This window comes from Eublepharis macularius, chromosome 8, assembly GCF_028583425.1.
Source record: "Eublepharis macularius isolate TG4126 chromosome 8, MPM_Emac_v1.0, whole genome shotgun sequence".
Classification (NCBI taxonomy): Eukaryota; Metazoa; Chordata; class Lepidosauria; order Squamata; family Eublepharidae; genus Eublepharis; species Eublepharis macularius.
Genome location: NC_072797.1, coordinates 102,122,208 through 102,143,843, shown reverse-complemented (window position 1 = coordinate 102,143,843; position 21,636 = coordinate 102,122,208). Strand labels below are relative to the sequence as shown.

Sequence of the window (21,636 nt, the reverse complement as noted above, 5' to 3'; positions counted from 1 at the left end):
GCAGGACTCTTAATCTGTAGAGCCGGGTTTGACTCCCCACTCCTCCACTTGAAGCTAGCTGGGTGACCTTCGGTCAGTCAGAGCTCTCTCAGCTCCACCCACCTCATAGAGTGCTTGTTGTGAGAATAACAACACACTTTGTAAACAACTCTGAGTGTGGCATTGTTGTCCTGATGGGTGGTATATAAAAATCGAATGTTATTATGCTATATTATATCACAGACAAAATGTTTTCTCTCAAGAGTATCCATGAGTGGTAGCAAAAGGGGCTAAAATCATCAGGGCTTTTTCTGTTAGAAGAACATTAATCACACATCCTTCAAAATTACTGGAATTTTATTTGCCTCAGGCTTATGACTTGCAACCAAAGACATTGTGCAAAGAAAGCAAAGATTAAGTACACTTTGGGGAAAGGTGGCAAATCACATTGGTAACACAAAAGATAATCTGATGAAAGAAGCCATTCATTATACTATATAGATTGCAATATTCAATAGCATTTTTAAACTCAACTTTTTAAAATCAAGAAAAAAAGCAAAGTTTACAGTAAACATACATTTCTTGTATGCAGTTCAAAAAGCATATTTTTCCCAAGAGATCACTGAGCATAAAGTGAAGCAATGAATGGGACAGGACAGGGTAAATTCTACCTACTGTACATTTAGAAGCTCTTAAACAAAACTGCGTATGTGTACCACAGTGAAAAAAACAAATACAGAACTAATAAAACTTGAAAACTGCCTGATGAAAAATAAAATCACCAGTTGCTTTTAATGGCTTCTCCTGGTTAGCAATGCTACAAAAGACATTTTTAAAATCTTTTTGATGCAAACTGATAGCATCTAATCAAATATTGAAACCAGGAACAGTCAAACCATTAGTAAGCTAAACCCAACCCATAGAAATATACTATCAACCCATGTTTTTTTTCCCCATCAAAAGCTTTTTTCCCTTACCCTTTTCTTATTTTATTTTTGAGGCCCATTTGGTCACAGTATGTTACATTTTTTCCTTTCTTTTTACACCATGATATCCTATGTTTGTCTGGCACTACCCTAAAGCTAGTTTATAGATGATGAAAATACAGAAGCACCCAGATGTCTATCTGACAAATGAATCCACTGAGTGTAAAATGAGAGAAGGGAAGAAGGTTCTAAATTCAGAAAACTTGACCGTCTGTATCACTCGTCATCACTGCCACTTGCTTCTGACTGGTCCTAGATGTGACAGGCAGGAGAAAAAATGGTAGAGGTTAGTTTTGGGGGCAAGAATGAAACAGAGAAACTATTTAAAGACTTATATTAGAACTAAAATAAAGAAATAAGATTAAATCCAGAGAAAACTGGGCATGCAATTCCCACTGAAATAAAAGCAAAGAAATCATTTAACTGTTCACTTAAGCCCCCTAATGAGCAGGCACACATTTGAACCAAGGCTGAGAACTGTGGGAGTAGCAAAAAGTTATGCATATGACTCTGGATACACTGTGCATAATATACAAGCCTAAATACAGGTTTTCACATGGGAATGGGACTGTGCTTGGTGTTTCACATGAATTATGGAACTGCTGGATTGCCTCCAACAGGAGGTTTCTGTATACCTTATATATCTGATCTACAAGATGAAAACTGCTTCCATTTGTAGACTGCAGTTACTGGACTAATTCCATATAAAGTCATATACAGGCATTTTATGCTCCCCTCTGTGAAACTCTGGGCAAGCATATGTCCATCACCTGGAGAGTCCATGTGTGGACAGTTACCATTTAGAAGTCCACTGCTAGGCAGCCACTCACTATACAAATGGGGTAGATTTCCCTTTGCCACTAAAAGCACTTATTTTGGCTATTGGCATGGGAGGAAAAAGGTGCTGAACTGCTTTGAATGTGAGCACACCTGCCCACACAGAGAGCAAGTGTAGTATGTGGACCAGACTTCAGAAGAAAGAGAAGAGTGAAAACAATGAGAGTCTAATGATGGCATAGCAACTCATTCTTTTAGATTTGGATGCTTGTTAAAACTGAAAAGTAACTTTGGCCTAGTAGGTCATAATACATTTATTGAAAGAACCATCTCTGAAGTTTGTTTTACTAACCGTAACACGAATGGAAGCATGAATATGCTCTATATTATAGTTGTGTAGCATATGTAGCTTGATCTTATGTGTTTTTAGTTAAAACCAAGTCCCGCTTGATTCAATGGCATTACCCCAGTTAAGTTTGCATAGGATTTCAGTTGGGGTATTTATAAAGACAAGTAAAACAAAAGTTGGCTGAGATCTGAAGGACTACCTTTGGTCCACCCAAGGTGTGTGTGTACCTTATTTCTCTTCATTTAATTTATTTGAAGAGCAAGATTCCCTGCCACAAACAGCTACTGAAATTTTTCTTGACTTCAAAAGCAGTTTGCCCATATGCCTATGGTGTTCAGGAAAATGAAGTCCAAATCTGAGTTGTGCATACTCCAGTAGTCATGTGGTTCTTTTGAATGAAATTTATCACAACAAATTTCTTTTGCTGCTACACATACACAAATTAATCTTGGTACTTAATTTTAGATGGCTAGGAGACAGTGAAGTTCAGCATGCTTACTGGGATGCTGATATCCAGATTCTTCTGGCATTTTGCAAACAGGCTTAGAAATGTCCATTGGTTTCAAGAGCAATTTGTATTGTGGAAAAGGGGGACTGTTTTTGAGAAGCATAAGCCCAAAGTCTCTTTGAGTGCTCAGAACCAACTGTGCTGTTCTCTGGATTCCACCATAAGCCCAAGTCCTCCAAATTAATTAACAGGAGGAGATCAGGCTGTACAACTTGACAAATCTCTTGCTGTCCTAGAATTCTGGATTTGTATTCATCTTCAAAGCTTTAACATGCAGAATCTGGTCAATACAGCAATGGTGGCAATGAATGGCACATACAGGGAAGACCACTGTGAATACATTTACTGCCTGTGTAAGCAAAACATACATTTTCTTCTTGATCCTCATCACTGTCATCATCGCTCACAACTGGTTTGGCTTTTACCCGGCTTTGCCGCTTCTTGCCTTTTCCTTTGTCTCGGTTTTTTTCATCTTTTTTGTTGAGCTTGATTTTTACTTTCACAGATTTGGCTGGAAAACAAAAATTGGGAAGAATTTGGTGGCCACAAGCAATGTTTACATTTTCTCAGCCATTAACAACAACTAAGAAGTCATACAGACAGCTCATCCTGCAAAGGATCCCCGTGGCATTCCTTACAATGAAATTTGGGCATGCAGACAAAATTACAAAGGAGACTACTAAAATTTCAAAATGTATTTGAAATAAAATACATAACAACAACAACAACAACATTTGATTTACATACTGCCCTTCAGGATGACTTAACACCCACTCAGAGCAGTTTACAAAGTATGTCATTATTATCCCCACAACAAAACACCCTGTGAGGTGGGTGGGGCTGAGAGAGCTCCTAGAAGCTGTGACTGACCCAAGGTCACCCAGCTGGCTTCAAGCGGAGGAGTGGGGAATCAAACCCGGCTCTCCAGATTAGAGTCCCACGCTTGTAACCACTAAACCGGCTCTCTGGTCAATGATCAATTTGAAATTATTTGGCCAAGAGAAAGTTTGAGAAACAGGAATTCTACTCCACAATCACTTGAAAAACAACAAGAATAAAATGTTTAAAAGGGTACACATAATATAGTTTTCTCTAAAATGTACTTCAGGATAAGGCCAGGAATGATACAATCAGGCCAGAATACCTGCTGTCATTTACAAAATGCCAGCATCAAGTCATGTTTCCATCCCGGCAAAAAAAAAAAAGGGCTGAATACCAAATCAGACCTATTTCACTTACACAGTTTTAAAGGAACGTAACTTACATTCTGACTCTGACTCGTCTTCCTCATCTTCCTCCTCCTCATTACTTTCTTCTTCACTTTCATCTTCTTTGGCAAGCTTTTGCCGTGCACTTTTGAACACTGACTGGAGAACAATGGAATCCTCGTAGATCTGTAGCATGAAAGCAAACCTGCATCAGAATTGCAAGCTGTGCTTCATCAAAAATTCACAGCGTGGAACTCTATTTTCTATGCAAACCCACAGAGAGCATGGCTTTTCTCCCCCATTACAAGTCATAAGTCTTGTTGCATGAATTTTACAGGAAATGCCAATGTTAATTTTTCATGCAATAAATGAAGGGGGAAAATGCTTCAATGACAACCCAGCACAAAAATAAAGCTCTTTGTCATATTAATTTTCAGACTTTGAAGCACCACCTACTCTTACATTTTAATTATTTAACGTTTTATTACTAATATCTGAGTTTTCAATTGAAAGTTCTAAATAAGATTTATATTGCAACCTAACAATATATCAAGCAGAAACAAATTTCTCTAATCTGGTGCTAATTATTAACATAAAAAATGAAACAGCCCATGTTTGCTAAAAATGGATACCTGTGGTAAGAAGCTCTGAACTATCGTACAGACAAAAAGACCCCAATCTCTAATCATGTTTAGAGCTCTCCCAATGAGCAACAAGCCATGGAATCACACATTCCTTTCTTCCATATGCAGTTCTCTCTATGCTTTCCCCAGTGGCTTTACTCACGGTAAAGAGTTGGTAGTAGCCATCATTAACACTAACCACAGTCCCTCACAACCAGGTTTAACAAATGGAAACTTAGTTACTGTTATCTATTGTATCCATGCTTAAGTGTGGAGACACTTAAGCATGGATAAAAATATTGGGCACATGAAACGGCATCAGTGATCAGGGGAGGATCAGTGACCATTATGGTCACTGGCCTACCTGCTCCACCTGACCTGGGGGAGAACAAGGCTGGCCAGGCCTGGATGAATCAGTGATAGCACCACAGCAAAGACCAGCACTGTTGAACTGCTAGTTATTACCTTTAAAGCTCTAAATGGCCTAGGACCAGGATGTTTAAAAAGATTCCTGTCCCCATAAATACCTGCAATCAACTGAGGTGGTTAACTTTCAGAGAGCCTGCTCAGAGCTCTTCCACCTTCTGAAGTGAATGACTATGAGGGACAAGCGACCTTCTCTGTTGATCAGTTCATTTCACAAGACACAGCATAATGAATGGTATTGATCATCCAAGTAGCAGACCCCCAGCTTAAGTGAGTCTTCCTCCAATGGAAGAGCGACTTAACTTGAAGGAAGGCTTCTTCGATTGAAAGAAGGCTTAAAAACTTTACTCAGTAGAGTGGTAAGATAGGTTTCTTCCCTTCCTCTGGGCGTACAGCAGGGGTCACTGGGGGAGTGAGCGGGGGAGACAGCTGTGGATTTCCTGCATTGTGCAGAGGACTGGACTAGATGACCCTTCCAGTCCCTTTCAGCTCTATGTTTTTATGATGAGAGTAGCATCCACCTCAATATTACTGAGATCAAAGTGGTTAAGAGTGCGGGACTCTAATCTGGAGAGCTGGGTTTGATTCCTCACTCCTCCACTTGAAGCCAGCTGGGTGACCTTGGGCTAGTCACGGCTCTCTGGAGCTCTCTCAGCCCAACCCACCTCACAGGGTGTTTGTTGTGAGGATAATAATGACCTACTTTGTAAACCGCTCTGAGTGGGCGTTAAGTTGTCCTGAAGGGCGGTATATAAATTGAATGTTGTTGTTGCTATTATTATTATTAAATTTTATATCTATTTGAGCAAAATGCAAATTATTTTTATTTGACCCTTCTTTCAATGAGTTTAGGGTGTGTGTACATGGTTCCTTCCTTACCACTTTTATCATCAAAATAATATTATGATGTAGGACATGGAGGTGAGGTAGGTTAGAAGGATACATTCGCACGAATAGAAGCTGCACTCGTGTGGAAAATCCATATGCTGCACTATGCACAATATACAGCAATCACACATATCATGATCCCAAAATGCACAGCTCGTGGGCTCCCATCCCACATGTACAGAACACCAATGCAACATTTGGAGAGGGCTAGTAATTTCTCGTTACATAGGCTAAAATGAACTAATGCAGAGATCTACTATAGATACTGGTAAACGCATTGCAGAACAAGGATCAGAGAGCCATCAGGATTATCCATGGACACTAGCATCCTCTAGGTGAAATTAACAGCTAACTCAAACAAGTTGGATTTACGGCTTTAGCAAAACGTTTCATGTAACAGAATTCTCAGTGATCAATACAAAATGTTCATCCACATTATACACTGTGCTATTTACTGAAAAAGCATGCATCAATATTCCTAATTACCAAAGATAAATAATTTGAAGCAGACCTGTGATCCTTCCAAGTTGAAAGTCTGAGCATTGAGACACAACAAATTGATGTCCTTCTCCAGGTCACCTAGACTGCGATATTTATGGTTACGAATTCTTTCCTAACGTGTACATTTTTAAAGAGATTAAAATTGGAAAATACAGGAAGTGTATTAACAACATGCTGCAATACTGAGCATAACAAATTAGATCAGAAATAAAAGTAAGTGCTATTACTCTTTTAATTTAAGTTTATTATATAGTATAAACATAAAAAGCACATTTAGACAAAAGATCAAAACAGAATAAAAGCAGTCCATATGATGAGTGGAACTGCTAGATAACAGGGATAGAAGTTATGTCAATTTCAGCTCTTTCAGTTTCACTGTAGGAATGGAAACTGAGTACTGTGGCCAATAAAAAACCAACAGCCACTTTGGCCGATAAAAGGCTAATTCACAAACATGTATTTTAATGCAGCTATGGGCTCAACAACATTTTGTTATAATAAGTCTGCAAATATAAGAGCCATGATAATAGCCACCGTAATGTAGACTACAGTAGCACATATGTCACATTTATTAATGCTGCTTAAAGAACTGCAATTTTGTGTGTGTGTCTCTGGAGAGTAGGGCTCCAGGCTCAGCAACCAGTGGGAGACTGGGGAGAGGGGGAACTGTTGGGGACATGAGAGGCCGCAATTGGGTGACAGCATGACATCCAGAAGTGACATAATCAGGAATTGTCCAAAACTCTATGGTCACATAGTTTTTAGCAATTAATGGAGGTCTGATGTCACTTCTAGATTTGGAAGTGATGTCACATCATCGGCCAGTTTTTATTTTACTTCTGCTATTGCTCTAAGTGGTTGGGGGAAATGCCAGTTGGGGATCCCCTGCCTCCACCAGAGGGCGGGAAACCTTTCTGGAAAGAGAAATAGCTACTATTATCGCACACACGTGCTGTGGTAGAAAAAAGCAGATTGTTCAAACTAGCCTCAGATGAATGTGCCCACCATATATTTGTAAACAGCTCCAGTAAAGTCTCTTTCCAGATGTTTCTGAGTTTCATGTTCTGCAAACTGAGCTTTTGTAAACATAATAAAGCTTTCCTTGAAATCTTAGGTTCTATTACAGATAACCTGCCACTGTTGAGCAAACTTCCAGAGTTCACACAGCTGTATTGCTGACAGATTAGTTTGTACTCTGAAGAATTTGTTTAAAATAAACTGCTGACAGTGAAGTATTACACACGCGGAAGATTCACAACACATAGTATTTTATATTTACAATGGGGTGCAAGAGTGTAGAATCCAAATATGATCATTTGCGCTGATGCTGGAAAGTGCATTCACAAGTACCAGAAATGATGCTCACCTTTATTTTTTTGAAGTCCACTGGCTTTCTAATTAACTCATAGTACTCAGGATATTCTTTCCTGGAAGGCAGCTGGATGAAGACCTCACTTAACTGTCGTCCAGAACTGTTAATAAAGACAAAAAAATGCAAAGTATCTTCATAACTCCATTGAGGATTTTACCTCAGACAGAAAGCATCCATCTACATCCATGCTTTCATAAATAGAGATAATTAGCAAGGAAGATAACACTGGGAATATACTAGTAAGAATCTGGAAATTTACTACAGTCCCATTCAACACTTGTCCTCTTTCGGAAACTGCTAACAGTAGGCCAAATGCAAAACACAGCTTTTGAAAAATTCTAAAAAGTCTCTACTGCCATCACTATTCAAAAAGGGAACTCCTGTTGTTTTGGCATTTAGAAAGCTGCCTTGGCAGATTCTTCTGCCACAGCATTTACAGCTGACATCTTGGATTTATGCCTTAGAGAGAAAAATGCTCACTTTGAATTTCATAAAAAATTGTCCAGGAGCAACATACAGCTGTGAGCTGCCATATGACAGAGCTTAAATGCATGCTGAACATTTTCACAATTTTAGCAGCAGCATCACACTTTTATAAACAGCAATTCCACTGCTTCTGCCCATATTTGCAGACATAATGCATGCATATTATACATGGATTGTCACATGGACTGTGTGACACCAGTCCATGGCTTATTTATTCCTGAACAGGTCAACCTCAGGTCACTTCCTTGTTAAACTGGTCCCTTGCTGCTCAGACACAGTGGGGTGAACAATACACGTAAGCTGCCTCTCTACCTGCCCCCCACCTGTACATTTGCCATTTAAAAACAGGTACAAGATCGCTGAAAATTAGCCACAGGCTTCAAATTGTGGCTATTCAAGCTGTGGAGTGCTACCTTGCATGCACTTTATAAGAAGTTACCATTTTAAAAAAAAGAAAAGAAAAAAAGGGCAGTTGTGAATTTGACCTTCACCCACTCTTCTAATTGGGGAAACACAACACTATCACTTTAACCTTTCTCTGGGAAGAATATGGACTAATTAAAGGGCAATGGTGTATAAGAACATAAATAGGCTGGGATAGTCCTCACACAATACACAGCAGACAGTTTTGCTAACATTCCTATAGCAGCTGCACAGTACTGAGTTTTATCCATACCACCCCCCTCCTCCTTTATATAGAAGGATTCAATTCCTTAGTCCTTTTGTGCATGTGTGTCCTGTAAATGGATATAATAAAAAACAAATAATACTAAATTTTCCTTTTCTAACAAAAAAGGCTGTGATGGTTAAAACTGAAGGTATGCTAAAAGCAAATTATTATTTATGAATATGCGATCTGGTTTTTATCTATGTTGTTAGTATTATACAAATCTTAAAGGAATAAATGAGACATCTACCAAACATGAAAAGCATGCACGCTTTTTCCTCTTCTGGTTGCCTAGCAACTAGCAGGTTATATGCTGAAGAGCAATAGGACCTGCATAAATTAGTAGAATCTACCAAAAGATGAGTGGCACCTCACTACTATGACCGCACTGGCTCAGTGCTGTTTTTTTCACATGTAAGCAAATAAAAACAGATAGCATTTTTTTAAAAAGAAAATCTTTTTTTCATTCTACCTTGGCAGGTGATGAATCTATCTTATTTCAAAAACAGAGGGTGTGTTTTAAGAATATTAACATGAAAAGCCATTCCCAGTGGCATGAACAAGCAATTTATTTTATGATTTAAGATGTACATTTATTTTACAGGTTAAATTCTCTGGGCATTGTGCAGCCAGAAGAATTTCTAGTCTTCCTTTACTAGAAAAACTGAGCAACACTTAGTCATTCATCAATTTAACATTAGATAAACTAGACCACAAGAAAGTGTTCGAGTTTCTTTGGTGGACTCATTTGATAAGATTGTCTTTGAAAGGAAGAAGCTATAATGATTTTAATTATGGATTTTTAGACACTTCACAGCATGTTGCCTTTTCCTGTTCTAAATGAAAAATATAGTATGGACTCCTCTAGAATGCAGGTCACTTGTATATGCTGTACAGCACTGAGCTGGCACCACATATATTAAACAGTAGTTAAAATGCTATCTGAAAACAGCATGTATATGTGTAAAGTTGCAATTCATATGCAGTGCAAGCAGAAAGTGGGAGAGAGCAGGATAGCTCTACCCCCACAAGGGGGTAGCTCTACCCCCACAAGGGGGTTAAAATCAGCATCCTGATTTTAACATTAGTAGCCCAGATCTTAACCTTGTACTACAGCAGCTGTATCAGCACCCTTGGAGACTTGAAGCCTCCCCAAATGAGTGCCCTGAATCTTGTATATCTTTACATTACAAGGCAAAGGGGCAATCTTACTGCATGCCCATCTACACAGTAGAACACCTATCTCAGCAAGTTGCTATACAAAATCTGGAATAACTTTGGTTAGGATTGCACTGGATGTGTTGCCTTTGCTCACAGGAGCAAACGAATTCTGAAGAAAGTGATTCCACCAATTTGCTACCCAGTGCTTGTTTGTTCCAATTTACATAATTATGCTTTTGCCACATTTGTATCAAGGCTTGTATCTTCTAAAGATAGAGCTCTAGAAGCCTACATTCTACAACCACAAAACTCAAATTCTGAACTGAAATCACATATAAAGTTGAAAAACGGTCTAAGTTTGCTTCATCTACGTGTTTCACATATCTTTTTAAAATGTCATGCATATTCAGGTGTAAATTCTGCTTAAATAGCAATCAGCAGCTATGGTGTGGCATAACCAACAATGTTGTAATCAAACGACACTCTTGTCAAAATGACAGACATCTCCAGTACAAGTAGGAATTCTGAAAAAGGCTTTGGAACCCTGCCTTTCAACTTCCCAATCTGTTATGTTGACAGGAAAAGTCCCAAGCTCTGTCTGAAGGGCAAAAGTAGAGTAGATAGAAACTTTATCTAGAAGGTGTCTATTGGAGCATTTCCACAGAGGAGTGGATCCTTGTTCTTCATGCATGCTTAACAAAGCAGCAAATGCAGTAGCGTGTGTTATGGTAAGGAAACGAAGTCAATTCCAGCAGACATTCCATGATTAAAAAGAATATTCAATGTATAAAACCTGACCTACCGTTCCTAACCACGAAGCTAAGAGGCCAGGAATGAAAGAGACAAAGATGATCCCTACGGGAACTTCAGCTCAAGAAGTTTAGCCGGAGGGTAGTTTTGCTGTTGTGAAACTATGAATCTTGCATTCCAAAGGGAAGCACTAGAATAGTGTGTATGTTTCTGTTCAAAAGTAATATGGAACTTTTACCTCATTTTACCTGCGGAAGTTTCTTTTCATGTCTAAATAATTATATCCCTCATCAACAAATACTTTTATCCTTGTACTAAAATTAATAAAGATGCTTGCTCAGCATTTAAACTATAAGCCCAAACAAATGAAATTTCCACTATCCTTTGCAAACTTCTGTATGAGGTAATTTGTCTGTAACAAAGACCTGCAACTTCACTGCTTTTCATCAAAGGCAATCAATATAAACAATAACCTATTAAAATTTATAGTAGCAGCTATGGGCAGATTTTCAGTTTTTCCTTTTATTATTATTATTTTTTAATTCAAGTCCCCCTTTAACCTTTGTTGTTAGCATAACAATGTAGCAAAAGAAATGGAAACTACTCTGAAATTTCAGTTATTTTTTGGTGATAACATATTTGACAGAACAAAATCTGAGTCCAGTAGCACCTTAAATACCAAAATTTTTTTCCAGGGTATAAGCTTTTGAGAATCAAATCTCACTTCATTTGGCAGATACTACAAACAATAATGGACTGGTACACCAAGGACAGGGTAGTAAGAGATACAGCTAATACACATAACATTATTAAGCTGTTTATACAGAAGTAAGTCTGATTGCTGCATCATCATCATCATCATCATCATTATTATTTCGATTTATAAACTGCCCATCCTTAGGGGCTCTGGGCGGTGAACAACAGTTAAAATCAATAAAAACAAGAAAACAGCAATTCTAAAATCAACATACAATAAACAACAATAAAATAAATTAACCAAATACATTAAGGTGCAATGGTGGGGAGAACCAAAGGTGGGAGGCCGACATGGCACCGCCCCCTTCAGTCACCGAACGCCTGGCGGAACAGCTCTGTCTTACAGGCCCAGCGGAACGATAATATGTCCTGCTGGGCCCAGGTCTCCATTGACAGAGTGTTCCACCAGGCTGGGGCCAGGACTGAAAAGGCCCTGGCCCTGGCCCTGGTTGAAGCGAGGCGGGTTTCCTTAGGGCCGGGGACCACCAGTAAACATTTATCCGCTGATCGAAGCAGTCTCCGGGGAACATACAGGGAGAGGCGTTCCCGAAGATATGCCGGTCCCAACCCGCTCAGGGCTTTAAAAGTAAGAATCAACACCTTGGTTCTTCAACCTGATTTACAGTGGAATCCTAAACTTAGAAAGGTCTCTCTGCTTAGGACTGCTCTGTTAATCCCTGTGTTTAGGACTGCAAACCAAATTAAACTCAGAGATCGCCTTTTAGACTACAGAAACTTAATTCCCTTCACTAATTAGAACAAATGGGGAAACCACAAGGACTTGCTGGGGGCATCTATTTCTCCCCTGTCACTATTTCCTCTTTCCCCTTCCTTGAAAGTCCTCATACCTTCTCGCCCTTTCCTATTTCATTCTCTTCTTTCCACCCAGCCATCTTTTATCTGCCACCCCCATCTTCAGCTACATTTATTATTTAATTACTTTATTTATATCCCACATCTCCTCTCCTCCATTTTATCCTCACGACAACCCTGTGAAGCAGGTTATGTTGAGAATATCTAACTGGCTTAAGTTTAGTGAGCTTCCATCATGGCAGAGTGGTGATTCAAACATGGGTCTCCCAGAGCCTAGTCTAGCACTCTAACCATTATATACCACTGGCTTTTGTTGGGTCGATGCTGTTGAACAGTAGCAGCCAGGCCTGGGTGACTTGTCCAAGTTGAGTCGTGCAATCGTGGTAGCACAGTTGCTGGTGGGCCTGACCCACATTAAGTCCCCCATCACAAGACAAAGCAGCCCTGTAAAGCACCTTGCTCCCCTCCCTCTGTCTTTTACTGACAGAAACCAAGCCTTGTATGCTAGCAATATTATTGTGGCCACTATATTGGTTTCTTAAGGCTACAGGTGCTGCTTGTATTATTTTGGGTGTTTTAAACTCCCGACTGTATTTTATTAAAGATTTCAGATTATTTTGCAAACTTGGGGCTTTCCTCAGATTTGTAAGAAGATCTGTCTTGTCTTGTTCATGTCCCCAGTCTCCAGATTTAAGTATCCACAATTTGGCCACATTGAGAATTAGATCTATTGATTATGATTATAATGCAGGAATTAATTGTCAGATATTGTTTGTTTTTATTCAAGTTATTCCACTACACTTGCATACCACCCAGTACCTTTGGAAAATTTTGACCACAGATTCACAGATAAACAGCACTTGCCCTTTCCTATAGTAGTCTTAAGAAATGCAATGGGCAAAATTCTATTTTCATAGAAACTAGTATAAATCCCACAGTAAGAACCTTGTTACTACTTATCAGCAGCACAGAATGAGTTTCATTCACATCTAATTTTCATGTGCATGTACACAGGTCTGCATGGTATCATCTTTTAAAAGATAACCTACGAGATCAGGTCCTTAAACATTTTGTATATAACCTTCTGCTGGCTCATTTGCACAAATTACTACTTATATGAATGGTCTACATTTACAACTAACATAACACTGTAGAACCAGTTTGGCGCAGGACTCTAATCTGGAGAGCCGGGTTTGATTCCCCACTCCTCCACTTGAAGCCAGCTGGGTGACCTTGGGCTAGTCACAGCTCTTTGGAGCTCTCTCAGCCCCACTCACCTCACAGGGTTTTTTGTTGTGGGGATAACATACTTTGTAAACCGCTCTGAGTGGGCATTAAGCTGTCCTGAAGGGATATAAATCAAATATTATTATTATTATTCTTTACAATTAAAACAGTTGGATCAGCAATGAGATTAGCAGTGAAAGATGGCCTTCCCTCAAAGACAGCACGTCCAACATCAATCTTTCCTAGTAATATGTAACCTCAATGAAGTGTGTTCTAGATCACAGGAAAAAAAGGAAGAAAGAATCTGCCTCTCCCCCCACCCAAACTTTTAGCTATTTCCACACATACACATATACACAGTAAGGACTGATCAGAATGCTCTGTTTCTGGAAGTAACAACATTTAAGTAACCACATTTCTTCCCTCCAATGTAAGAATAAAGTGACTATTGTCTGGGATCTACAGCAGCAGCTGGGGAGAAGGCAACTATGTAGCAGAGGCAGCACTATTTAGGATGTTGTTCTGCAAGATCCTCCCACTAAAACCCCCTGTGGTAAAGAATCACAATGCTATTAATGGCGTTGACCAAATTTCAGTTGGTAGCTAGCTCTAGAATTCTTTTCCATTAAAGATCTTGATAGAAGGTCAAAATTGCTGCATCTATAACTAAACAGGCTATGTTATCCAAAGGAGATCCATGTTTAATTGGTTATACATTCTATTTTGGCAGGGTAGTATAAGAAACCTTCTTCCTTAAGCCCTGCCACCTCCAGCCACTGTCCCTCTTTATTTGACAGCTAAGGCTTTGAAGAGGTTAGTTTTACACCTTTGTACTAGTCACTGAAACTCTCAGGGGTGCTAAGATGACATAGCGTCCATAGTCACTCCTATATGACCTAGTCACTGTCACCTGTAACGCACAACAATCCCTTGTTCATTACAGAACCAGCTGTATTAAACCATCATAGTCTCTAGTAGTAATGTGCAATTTGGGTTCAATATTCCTTTAATATTCAATATTCCTTTAAAAATACCAAATTTTACCTGATTCAGTAAAATTTGATGTTATTGATCTCAAAAGGGAATACCAAATCAGATTTGGTATTCCTGAACTCAAATTTACTGAATTCAATTGGGATAATTTGATAAACTTCAGTAATAGTAGCTGGGCTACTAGCTAAGGAACAGCAAATGAGTTTCTCTCCTTTTTTACCAGATGGGAGGAGGGAGAAGAGAGAGGGGTGTGAGGCAGAAGGGAGAAGAAGTGAGTGGCCAATCCATGGAGGTGCTCTCCTTCTCTGGCCAATGGGATTCTCTAAAAGGAGAGTGCCTTTTTAAAAGCGCCCTGCAAGGAGTTAAATAGGTAGGCTTGCCTTTGGGCAGACTCCATTTTGTATGCTCTGGCTGCCTAGAGAGATCTGAAACCTTGCCTGCTGCTGGCTTTGGACTCTTTCTTTGTGGTCTGGCCTGCTTTGGACTTGACATAGACTGTGACTGGATCCTGCTGCTCAGTGGGTTCCTTCCAGCTGCTGGCTGGTGTGAGAGTCATAGACTCATTGAGGTTTTTCTTCTCTCTTTGGAGGGAGGGTTTGGCCTGGGGTTTGGGAGGGATAGGTTTCGGGGAGGGGGGGAGAAAAGGGTTTTTTTTTTGCTTTGCATTTTAAAAACTTTTTTGTTGCAGGGGTGTGTGCTTTGATTGGGCTTATGCTTGTGTAGGGGGGGTTGGTTTGAAGTTGGTTACAATTCATTTTGCTGCTTGTTCTTCTGGGGGGGGGGTCTTGTTTTATCCTGTTGTGGGTGATTTTTGATGTTTGTTGTTATAGGTCCAATTAATTTTATTAAATTCACCTTTTTTTGCTGGTGGGGGGGGGCTGTTTTCCCTTGTTGATGGGGCTTGGGATGCTTTTTCTTTATAGTGTTCACTATTTTCTGCTTGGTGTTTTTTGGTTAGGTTCTGTTTTCTGTTGCCATAAATTTGGTTTGATGTTCAATTGTTGGTACAAGGTTGTTCTTTGGGGAAGGGATGTTTGCTGGGGTACGTGGTTCAGTTTAGTTTAAATTCCCTAGTGGTGTTTGGGTGTACTTTTTGGGTATCCTGAGAGGGTTGTGAAGTGAGACTTTTAAAAGGTTTTTTAAAAGAAAGGTTAGTTGTAGGTCTTGTAAAGCGAAACTTAATTGGTAGCTTTTAGAGACCGAAGAGATGTTTCCCCCCCGTTAATAGGCTTGTGTAGAAATTAAGAAGAATTCAGGTTCACTCAAATTCTGTAGATAAATAAGCTGCCTATTAGGGACATCTAACTAGGCTTTACCTGCCCACCTCTGGCTCCCTTGGAGCCAGGCCAGGCACATTACAAGTAGGTTTTTTGTCATAGGCTTACCTATAGATTAGCCAGGGGTAGCTTGATTCCTGAAGAATTAAGCTGCTTACTAGTGTAGTGCCACTACATATCTAAATAGGGCCTTTAAAAAAGAGATTTGTGTGTTCATCTCCAAGTTTAGATCCACAAAAAGCAAGCTTTTAGAATAGGTAGGTAAGTTTTAAAAGAAACTCATTTTTGTCTAGGTGTTTTGGTAATCTGTTTAATGTTGGTTACTAGTTAGTGTAGGTTCTGAGGGCAGAAAAATGAGTGAAGGGAGACCAGAGAGGGGCCCTGGAGGAAAGGTGAGGGATAAGACTAGAGGGGTAGAGGGGAGGGCTGCAGCTCTCCCCCCATCTGCACAGAACAGCCCCACCCAAGTACAGCTGCTGTTAATCAGTTTGGCTTCTGGTGACAGCAAGAGGGCTTACAAGGCCCTCTTTCCTGAGGCAGCTGCAGGAGCGCCACCCCATCATAGGTGCCTGAGAGCAAAGCTACAAGTGACTTTTCTTCACATGGAGAACACTAGAATTTTCTCGCAAGGTTACCTGGGAAGTGAAGTCCGAGTGGTCCTCTCCCTCTCTGTTAGAATCGCTGCCTGAAGAGCCACAAGGGGGCTTTGTTTGGGGGCGGGCAGCTGCTACTTTCTCCCAGGGTGTCCTGTGGGCTGCCTGCTCCTGGGGAGCTGCTCTGGAATCGGCACCGTCGGTGAAACTTCAGCTGCAGTGACAGCGGAAGAATCTGCAGCAGATCCTTCCACTGTTGCTGCAGCTGAAGCTTCACCGACGCGGCCACTTTCTACAGAGCAGCTCCCCGGGAACAGGCAGCCCACAGGACGCCCTGGGAGAAAGTAGCAGGTGCCTGCCCCCAAACGAAGTCCTCTTGTGGCTCTTCAGGCAGCGATTCTAGCAGAGAGGGGAAGGACCACTCAGACTTTCACTTCCCAGGTAACCTTGCGAGAAAAATCTAGTGTTCTCCATGTGAAGAAAGTCACTTGTAGTCACACTCTGAGGCAGGAGCTAGCATTGGACAGGAACATGCTGCTGAGGCTCCCCCTCCTCCAGCTGTTGAGACCCAGCAATGAAAGGAGGAACAGCATGAGGACTCTTGGGGGATGTGAGTTTTCCTTCCTTCGTGCCCATCCCAGGGACGTGGAGACCATTGGTGAGCCTTCCTCAGTTTCCTCCAAGGCCAGCAGCAAGCCTTTCAGAGCGAGGCAGGAGAAAAGGATGGTGGAGGAAGAGGAAGAGATTGTGGAAGTGGTGACACCCCCTCCCCACATCTTAACCCTCCCCTTAACCCTCAGCCATCTTCTTCTGCCCAGTCTAGACACAGTGTGTCTGGTCTGAGCACCTCACAAGAGGCACCTCCTGGGTGCCTGCAGCTGCATGGTATTGTGGGCTCCCCTTGTCCTCCAACATCTGGGAACAATTCCAGAAGATGGAGAACCCCCTGGTAACTCAGAGCTAAGCTGAAAGAAATGAATTACATGAGGACAAGCACGTGAAGGGAGTCACAATGTTAGCCGGGAAGATGAGTTTTAAAAGAGATTGAAAGGCTTTGTCAATTTCCCTTCTCTACAGTCAGGGAGATCATTGTTCAGAGGGTTTGTTAATTTCCACTTTGCCTCCCCAGGGGTCTGTCAGTATCGCCTTCCCTTCTAGGAGGCAAAGAGGAAATTAAGAAACCCTCTGAGCAGCAATCTTCCTGGCTCTGTAGGGAGGGGAAATTGACAAAGCCTTCTGATCTCTTTTAAAACTCAGCTTCCTGGCTAACATTCTGACTCCCTTTATGTGCTCCTCCTCATGTAATTAGGCTCTTGTAGCTTGGCTCTCAGAGGTGAGCCTGTGAAGAGCTTGGCAGCTTCAGTGGGGCTGAATTTGCTCCCAGAGAATATTGCCAAGGATCTCTTCACTCCTCTTTTGTTTGCTGGCACATAGGCAGATAAACAAATTGCCTATCCCTCCTGCAAAAATGGAAACCCTATCCCTGCAATAATTCAAAGAGGTCCACAATACAGTAATACAATATTACTGCTCAGACCCACTTCTCAGGTCATTAGAATGCAATTCATTTTAAAGAAAAAGATGGATGATATTTGGGAATGCTCAAAAACCCTGTCTTCTTTTACTGAGTCAAGTCCAGTCTGGAGTGATTAAGTGTTTCAAGGTTTATTTATTTTTTATTTTATTTATGTCATTTATAGTCCACCTTTCTCACTAAGACTCAAGGCGGATTACACAGTGTAAGATGAGTAGTTAGTTTCAAGGACATTTCCATAAACAATGTCGTAAGGTAAATAAACACAATTTTACAAAGACAGAGCATTAGTATATAGAATTGAAGAAATACTGAAACAGAACAGAACTTAAACAATTCTAGGGCTGACAGAAGCACAAATAGCTCATAGGAACACGCATTTAAGACAACAGGTGGTACCTAAGGCAACATATTAGTGAAATCTATGGTCCTTAATTCATTAGCAAAGCATCTGAGAACCCCTCCATATAATTCAAAAGCCTTTTTGAATAACAACAACAACAACAACAACATTCGATTTATATACCGCCCTTCAGGACAACTTAATGCCCACTCAGAGCAGTTTACAAAGTGTTATTATTACCCCACAACAATCACCCTGTGAGGTGGGTGGGGCTGAGAGAGTTCCAGAGAACTGTGACTCGCCCAAGGTCACCCAGCTGGTTTTGTGGAGGAATGGGGAATCAAATCCGGCTCTCCAGATTAGAGTCCCGTGCTCTTAACCACTACACCAAACTGGCTCTCAGTTTTGCATCATTTGCAGAAAGCTAGGAGAGTGGGGGCTTTCCTGACCTAAGGCAGGCCATTCCACAGGGTAGGGGCTACCCACACAGAAAGCCCGTTTGCAGGCTGCTGTTGATTTCGCTCATGTGCAGGGTGGCACCTGCAGGAGACCATGTTCAGATGAGCGAAGCTGCCATGGAGGAACACAGTGGAGGGAGGCGGTTGTGGTGTGATACCAGGATAGCATGAAATGCCAACAGGCTGCCATACTTCATTATAGAGGCAGAAGTCTCTTACACAGGGACCACTATGGCCCGACTAACTAGTCCAACTTTTTCACATTTCTAATTAATGTAAATAGGACAACACACACTCTTGAGAAAATGAGTGTGTCTACAGCTTGCGCATTCACCAATAAGCATTATGCAAAACTTTAAAAAAATATATTTTCTTTGATGAAAACAAACTTTTAATGTTATCGAAAATTACTAGAAGACTTTTGGTTTGAAACTTCAAAATAACTCCAAGCATTGCTGAGTTCTTATTATATTTTCTATCAAGCTCCACTTAATAGACTATATGTGTTTCTGTTACCCTGACAGAGGGCTATATAACACTATCAGGATTTTAATATGTATGCCATGGGGAAGAATTATTCGTGTACCATTTCTCAGATTATTCATCTCTACAATTAGGATGATCATATTTACAATCCAGGTACTCTGATTTTATTTTGACAAATTGTTTAGAGGAAATAGGTGCCATTGATCGCCTTCTACCATAATAAAGTTCTATGTTATAGGGAGCCATTATTTCCAAAGGGGATAAGTAAATTCATAAAGAACAGAAGCAGATCAAGAAACAATTTAGGCATCATGTTATGCTAGCAGCATCACATTCTAACGCTCTCTATCCAGATCTACACTAATAAACAAACTGGAAACTCCAGTTAGCATAGAACATCACAGCTCAATTATTATTGGACCCAGGTGAAGTATATGCTAATAGCCAAGTGGCTCTGACCTGAGGATACTTATATCTGAAGACTGGAGCCATGAATGAACAAGACAGACCTTGAAAAATGCCCCAAGTTTGCATAAAAATCTATAATCTAAAAAAATACATCGGAGGGTTAAAAATCCCCACAATGATAAAAAGAGCGCCTGTAGCTTTAACAATATGCCCTCAGTGGCTGTTGCTTGGCAATCATAACAGTGCAGACAGTATTCCAGACTCAAGGTCTCACCACACGAGACAAAATACACTCGAATTACACAGGTAATTTGAGTGTATTTGAGTGTAATTCAAGTGTGTTTTGTTTTGTGTGGTTTTGACCCTCAGTTGCTGTCAGTAAAAGGCAGGAGGAGGGGGCAAGGTCCTTTCCAGGGTTGTTTGGGCCTTTGAGGCAGGACTAATTGGGGCCAGGTCCAGAAGCAACTACCAGGAAATTTGATACCACATTACTGCTACTTGCTTGCTACTGTTCAATAGCAGCCCCATCCCCTGCCCCAAGCCAGTGTAATGTAGAAGGTACAGTTTTACAATAGGATCTGGGATACCCAGGTTCAAATCACCGCTCTGCTGTAGAAGCTCATTGGGTGACTTTAATCCAGCCACATACTAGGGGTTGTTGTGAGGATAATATGGAGGCAAGGAGAATGGCGTAAGCTGCGTTGGGTCCCCATTGTGGAGAAAGGCAGCATATAAATGAAGTAAATTAAGAAATATAGGCAAAGATGGGGGGCAGATAAAAGCTAAGTTGTTTAGTGGATTTGAAGAAGAGAAGGATGTAGGGAAAGGAGACTGCCAGGAGGAGGGAAAGAGTGTGCAGAAGGAGATACAGGGGAAGAGAAATACTCCCCACAAGTTCTTGGAGGTTCCCCACCGTGCAACTGGGCCTAGCTCAGCTGGCTCCACACAACTGCCTGGGGAGAGAGGGGGAAAAGTGAAGATAGTGGAGCAGACAAATTTGGGTGGGAAGGAGAGAAGAAAGCAGGAAAAGTGGAAGAAGCTAAGAGGGGCAGGAAACAGAAAGAGGACATGGGGGGCGGGGAGTAAGATATCCCTGGAATTCTTTACAGGTTCCCACGTGTATAACATCTGTTCTTCAGAAGTCTGCCAGAAGTGCCACCTTGCAAATAGGTAAACTCAGCAGCAACCCACACTCGCGCATTTTCTGTTGTGGCTCCCATTTTGTGGAACGGCCAACCCTAGGTGGTCAGGAACGATCCCATACTTCTATAATTCCACCGAAGGTATAAAACACAATTGCTCAGGAGAGCATTTTTCATAAACAGATTGAGGAATGGAGAGTGCTATCAAGTCAAAGATAACTTATGGTGACCACTGCTAGAGTTTTCATGGGAAGAGACTAACAGAGGTGGTTTGCCATTGCCTGCCTCTGATAAGGAGATCAGGGCATAGTAAAATGAAATTAGCTAGGAGGACACTTTGTAAAGGAACAAGGGCTAAATGGTAATTTATGGTACTTTGTTTTATATATTGGTAGAAATTATTGTTTTCTAATTTCTGTCATCTTTTTATTTATTTCATTTATATGCCACCTTTCTCCCCAAGAGAGACGCAAGGTAGCTTACATCATTCTCCTCTCCTCCATTTTATCCTTACAACAACTCTGTGAGGTACGTTAGGCTGAGTGTGTGTTACTGTCCCAAGGTCACCTAGTGAACTTCCATGGCTGAGCGGGGATTTTACCTGGTTCTTCCAGATCCTAGTCCTACATTGTCAGCATTACACTACACTTGGTCCAATTTTACTGAGTAACTTTTATCCTGATAAGTTATTCTTATACAAAATAGTCCATGATTTAGGTTGGGTACTACAGAAGTGTAAGGAGACTGCAGAAGATTAGTGGACCTGCATAATAACAAAAATTGTGCTTATACACTGCTCTTCTAGACAGGTTAGTGCCCTTTTCAGAGTGGTGAAAAAGGTCAGTGTTATTATGATACTCACAATACAGCTGGGGAGCTGGGGCTGAGAGGAGCAGCTTACCCAAGGCCCCCTTAAGAGCTCATG

General features: G+C 40.9%; 1 protein-coding gene across 4 annotated transcripts in view; it reads right to left on the bottom strand.

Annotated features, from left to right (window-relative positions):
• Nucleotides 1–318: 318 nt before the first annotated feature.
• SMARCA2 (SWI/SNF related, matrix associated, actin dependent regulator of chromatin, subfamily a, member 2) overlaps nucleotides 319–21,636 on the bottom strand; it is a 145,916-nt gene continuing 124,598 nt past the window's right edge. For all 4 annotated transcript variants that reach the window (XM_054987638.1, XM_054987637.1, XM_054987640.1 and 1 more), the window contains 5 exons: nucleotides 7,612–7,717; nucleotides 6,256–6,357; nucleotides 3,864–3,993; nucleotides 2,968–3,110; nucleotides 319–1,217 (listed from right to left, as the gene is read on the bottom strand). In XM_054987638.1, the coding sequence (XP_054843613.1) occupies nucleotides 1,182–1,217; nucleotides 2,968–3,110; nucleotides 3,864–3,993; nucleotides 6,256–6,357; nucleotides 7,612–7,717 (517 nt within the window). In that variant the 3' untranslated portion in view covers nucleotides 319–1,181. The remainder of the gene's footprint in view (nucleotides 1,218–2,967; nucleotides 3,111–3,863; nucleotides 3,994–6,255; nucleotides 6,358–7,611; nucleotides 7,718–21,636) is intronic.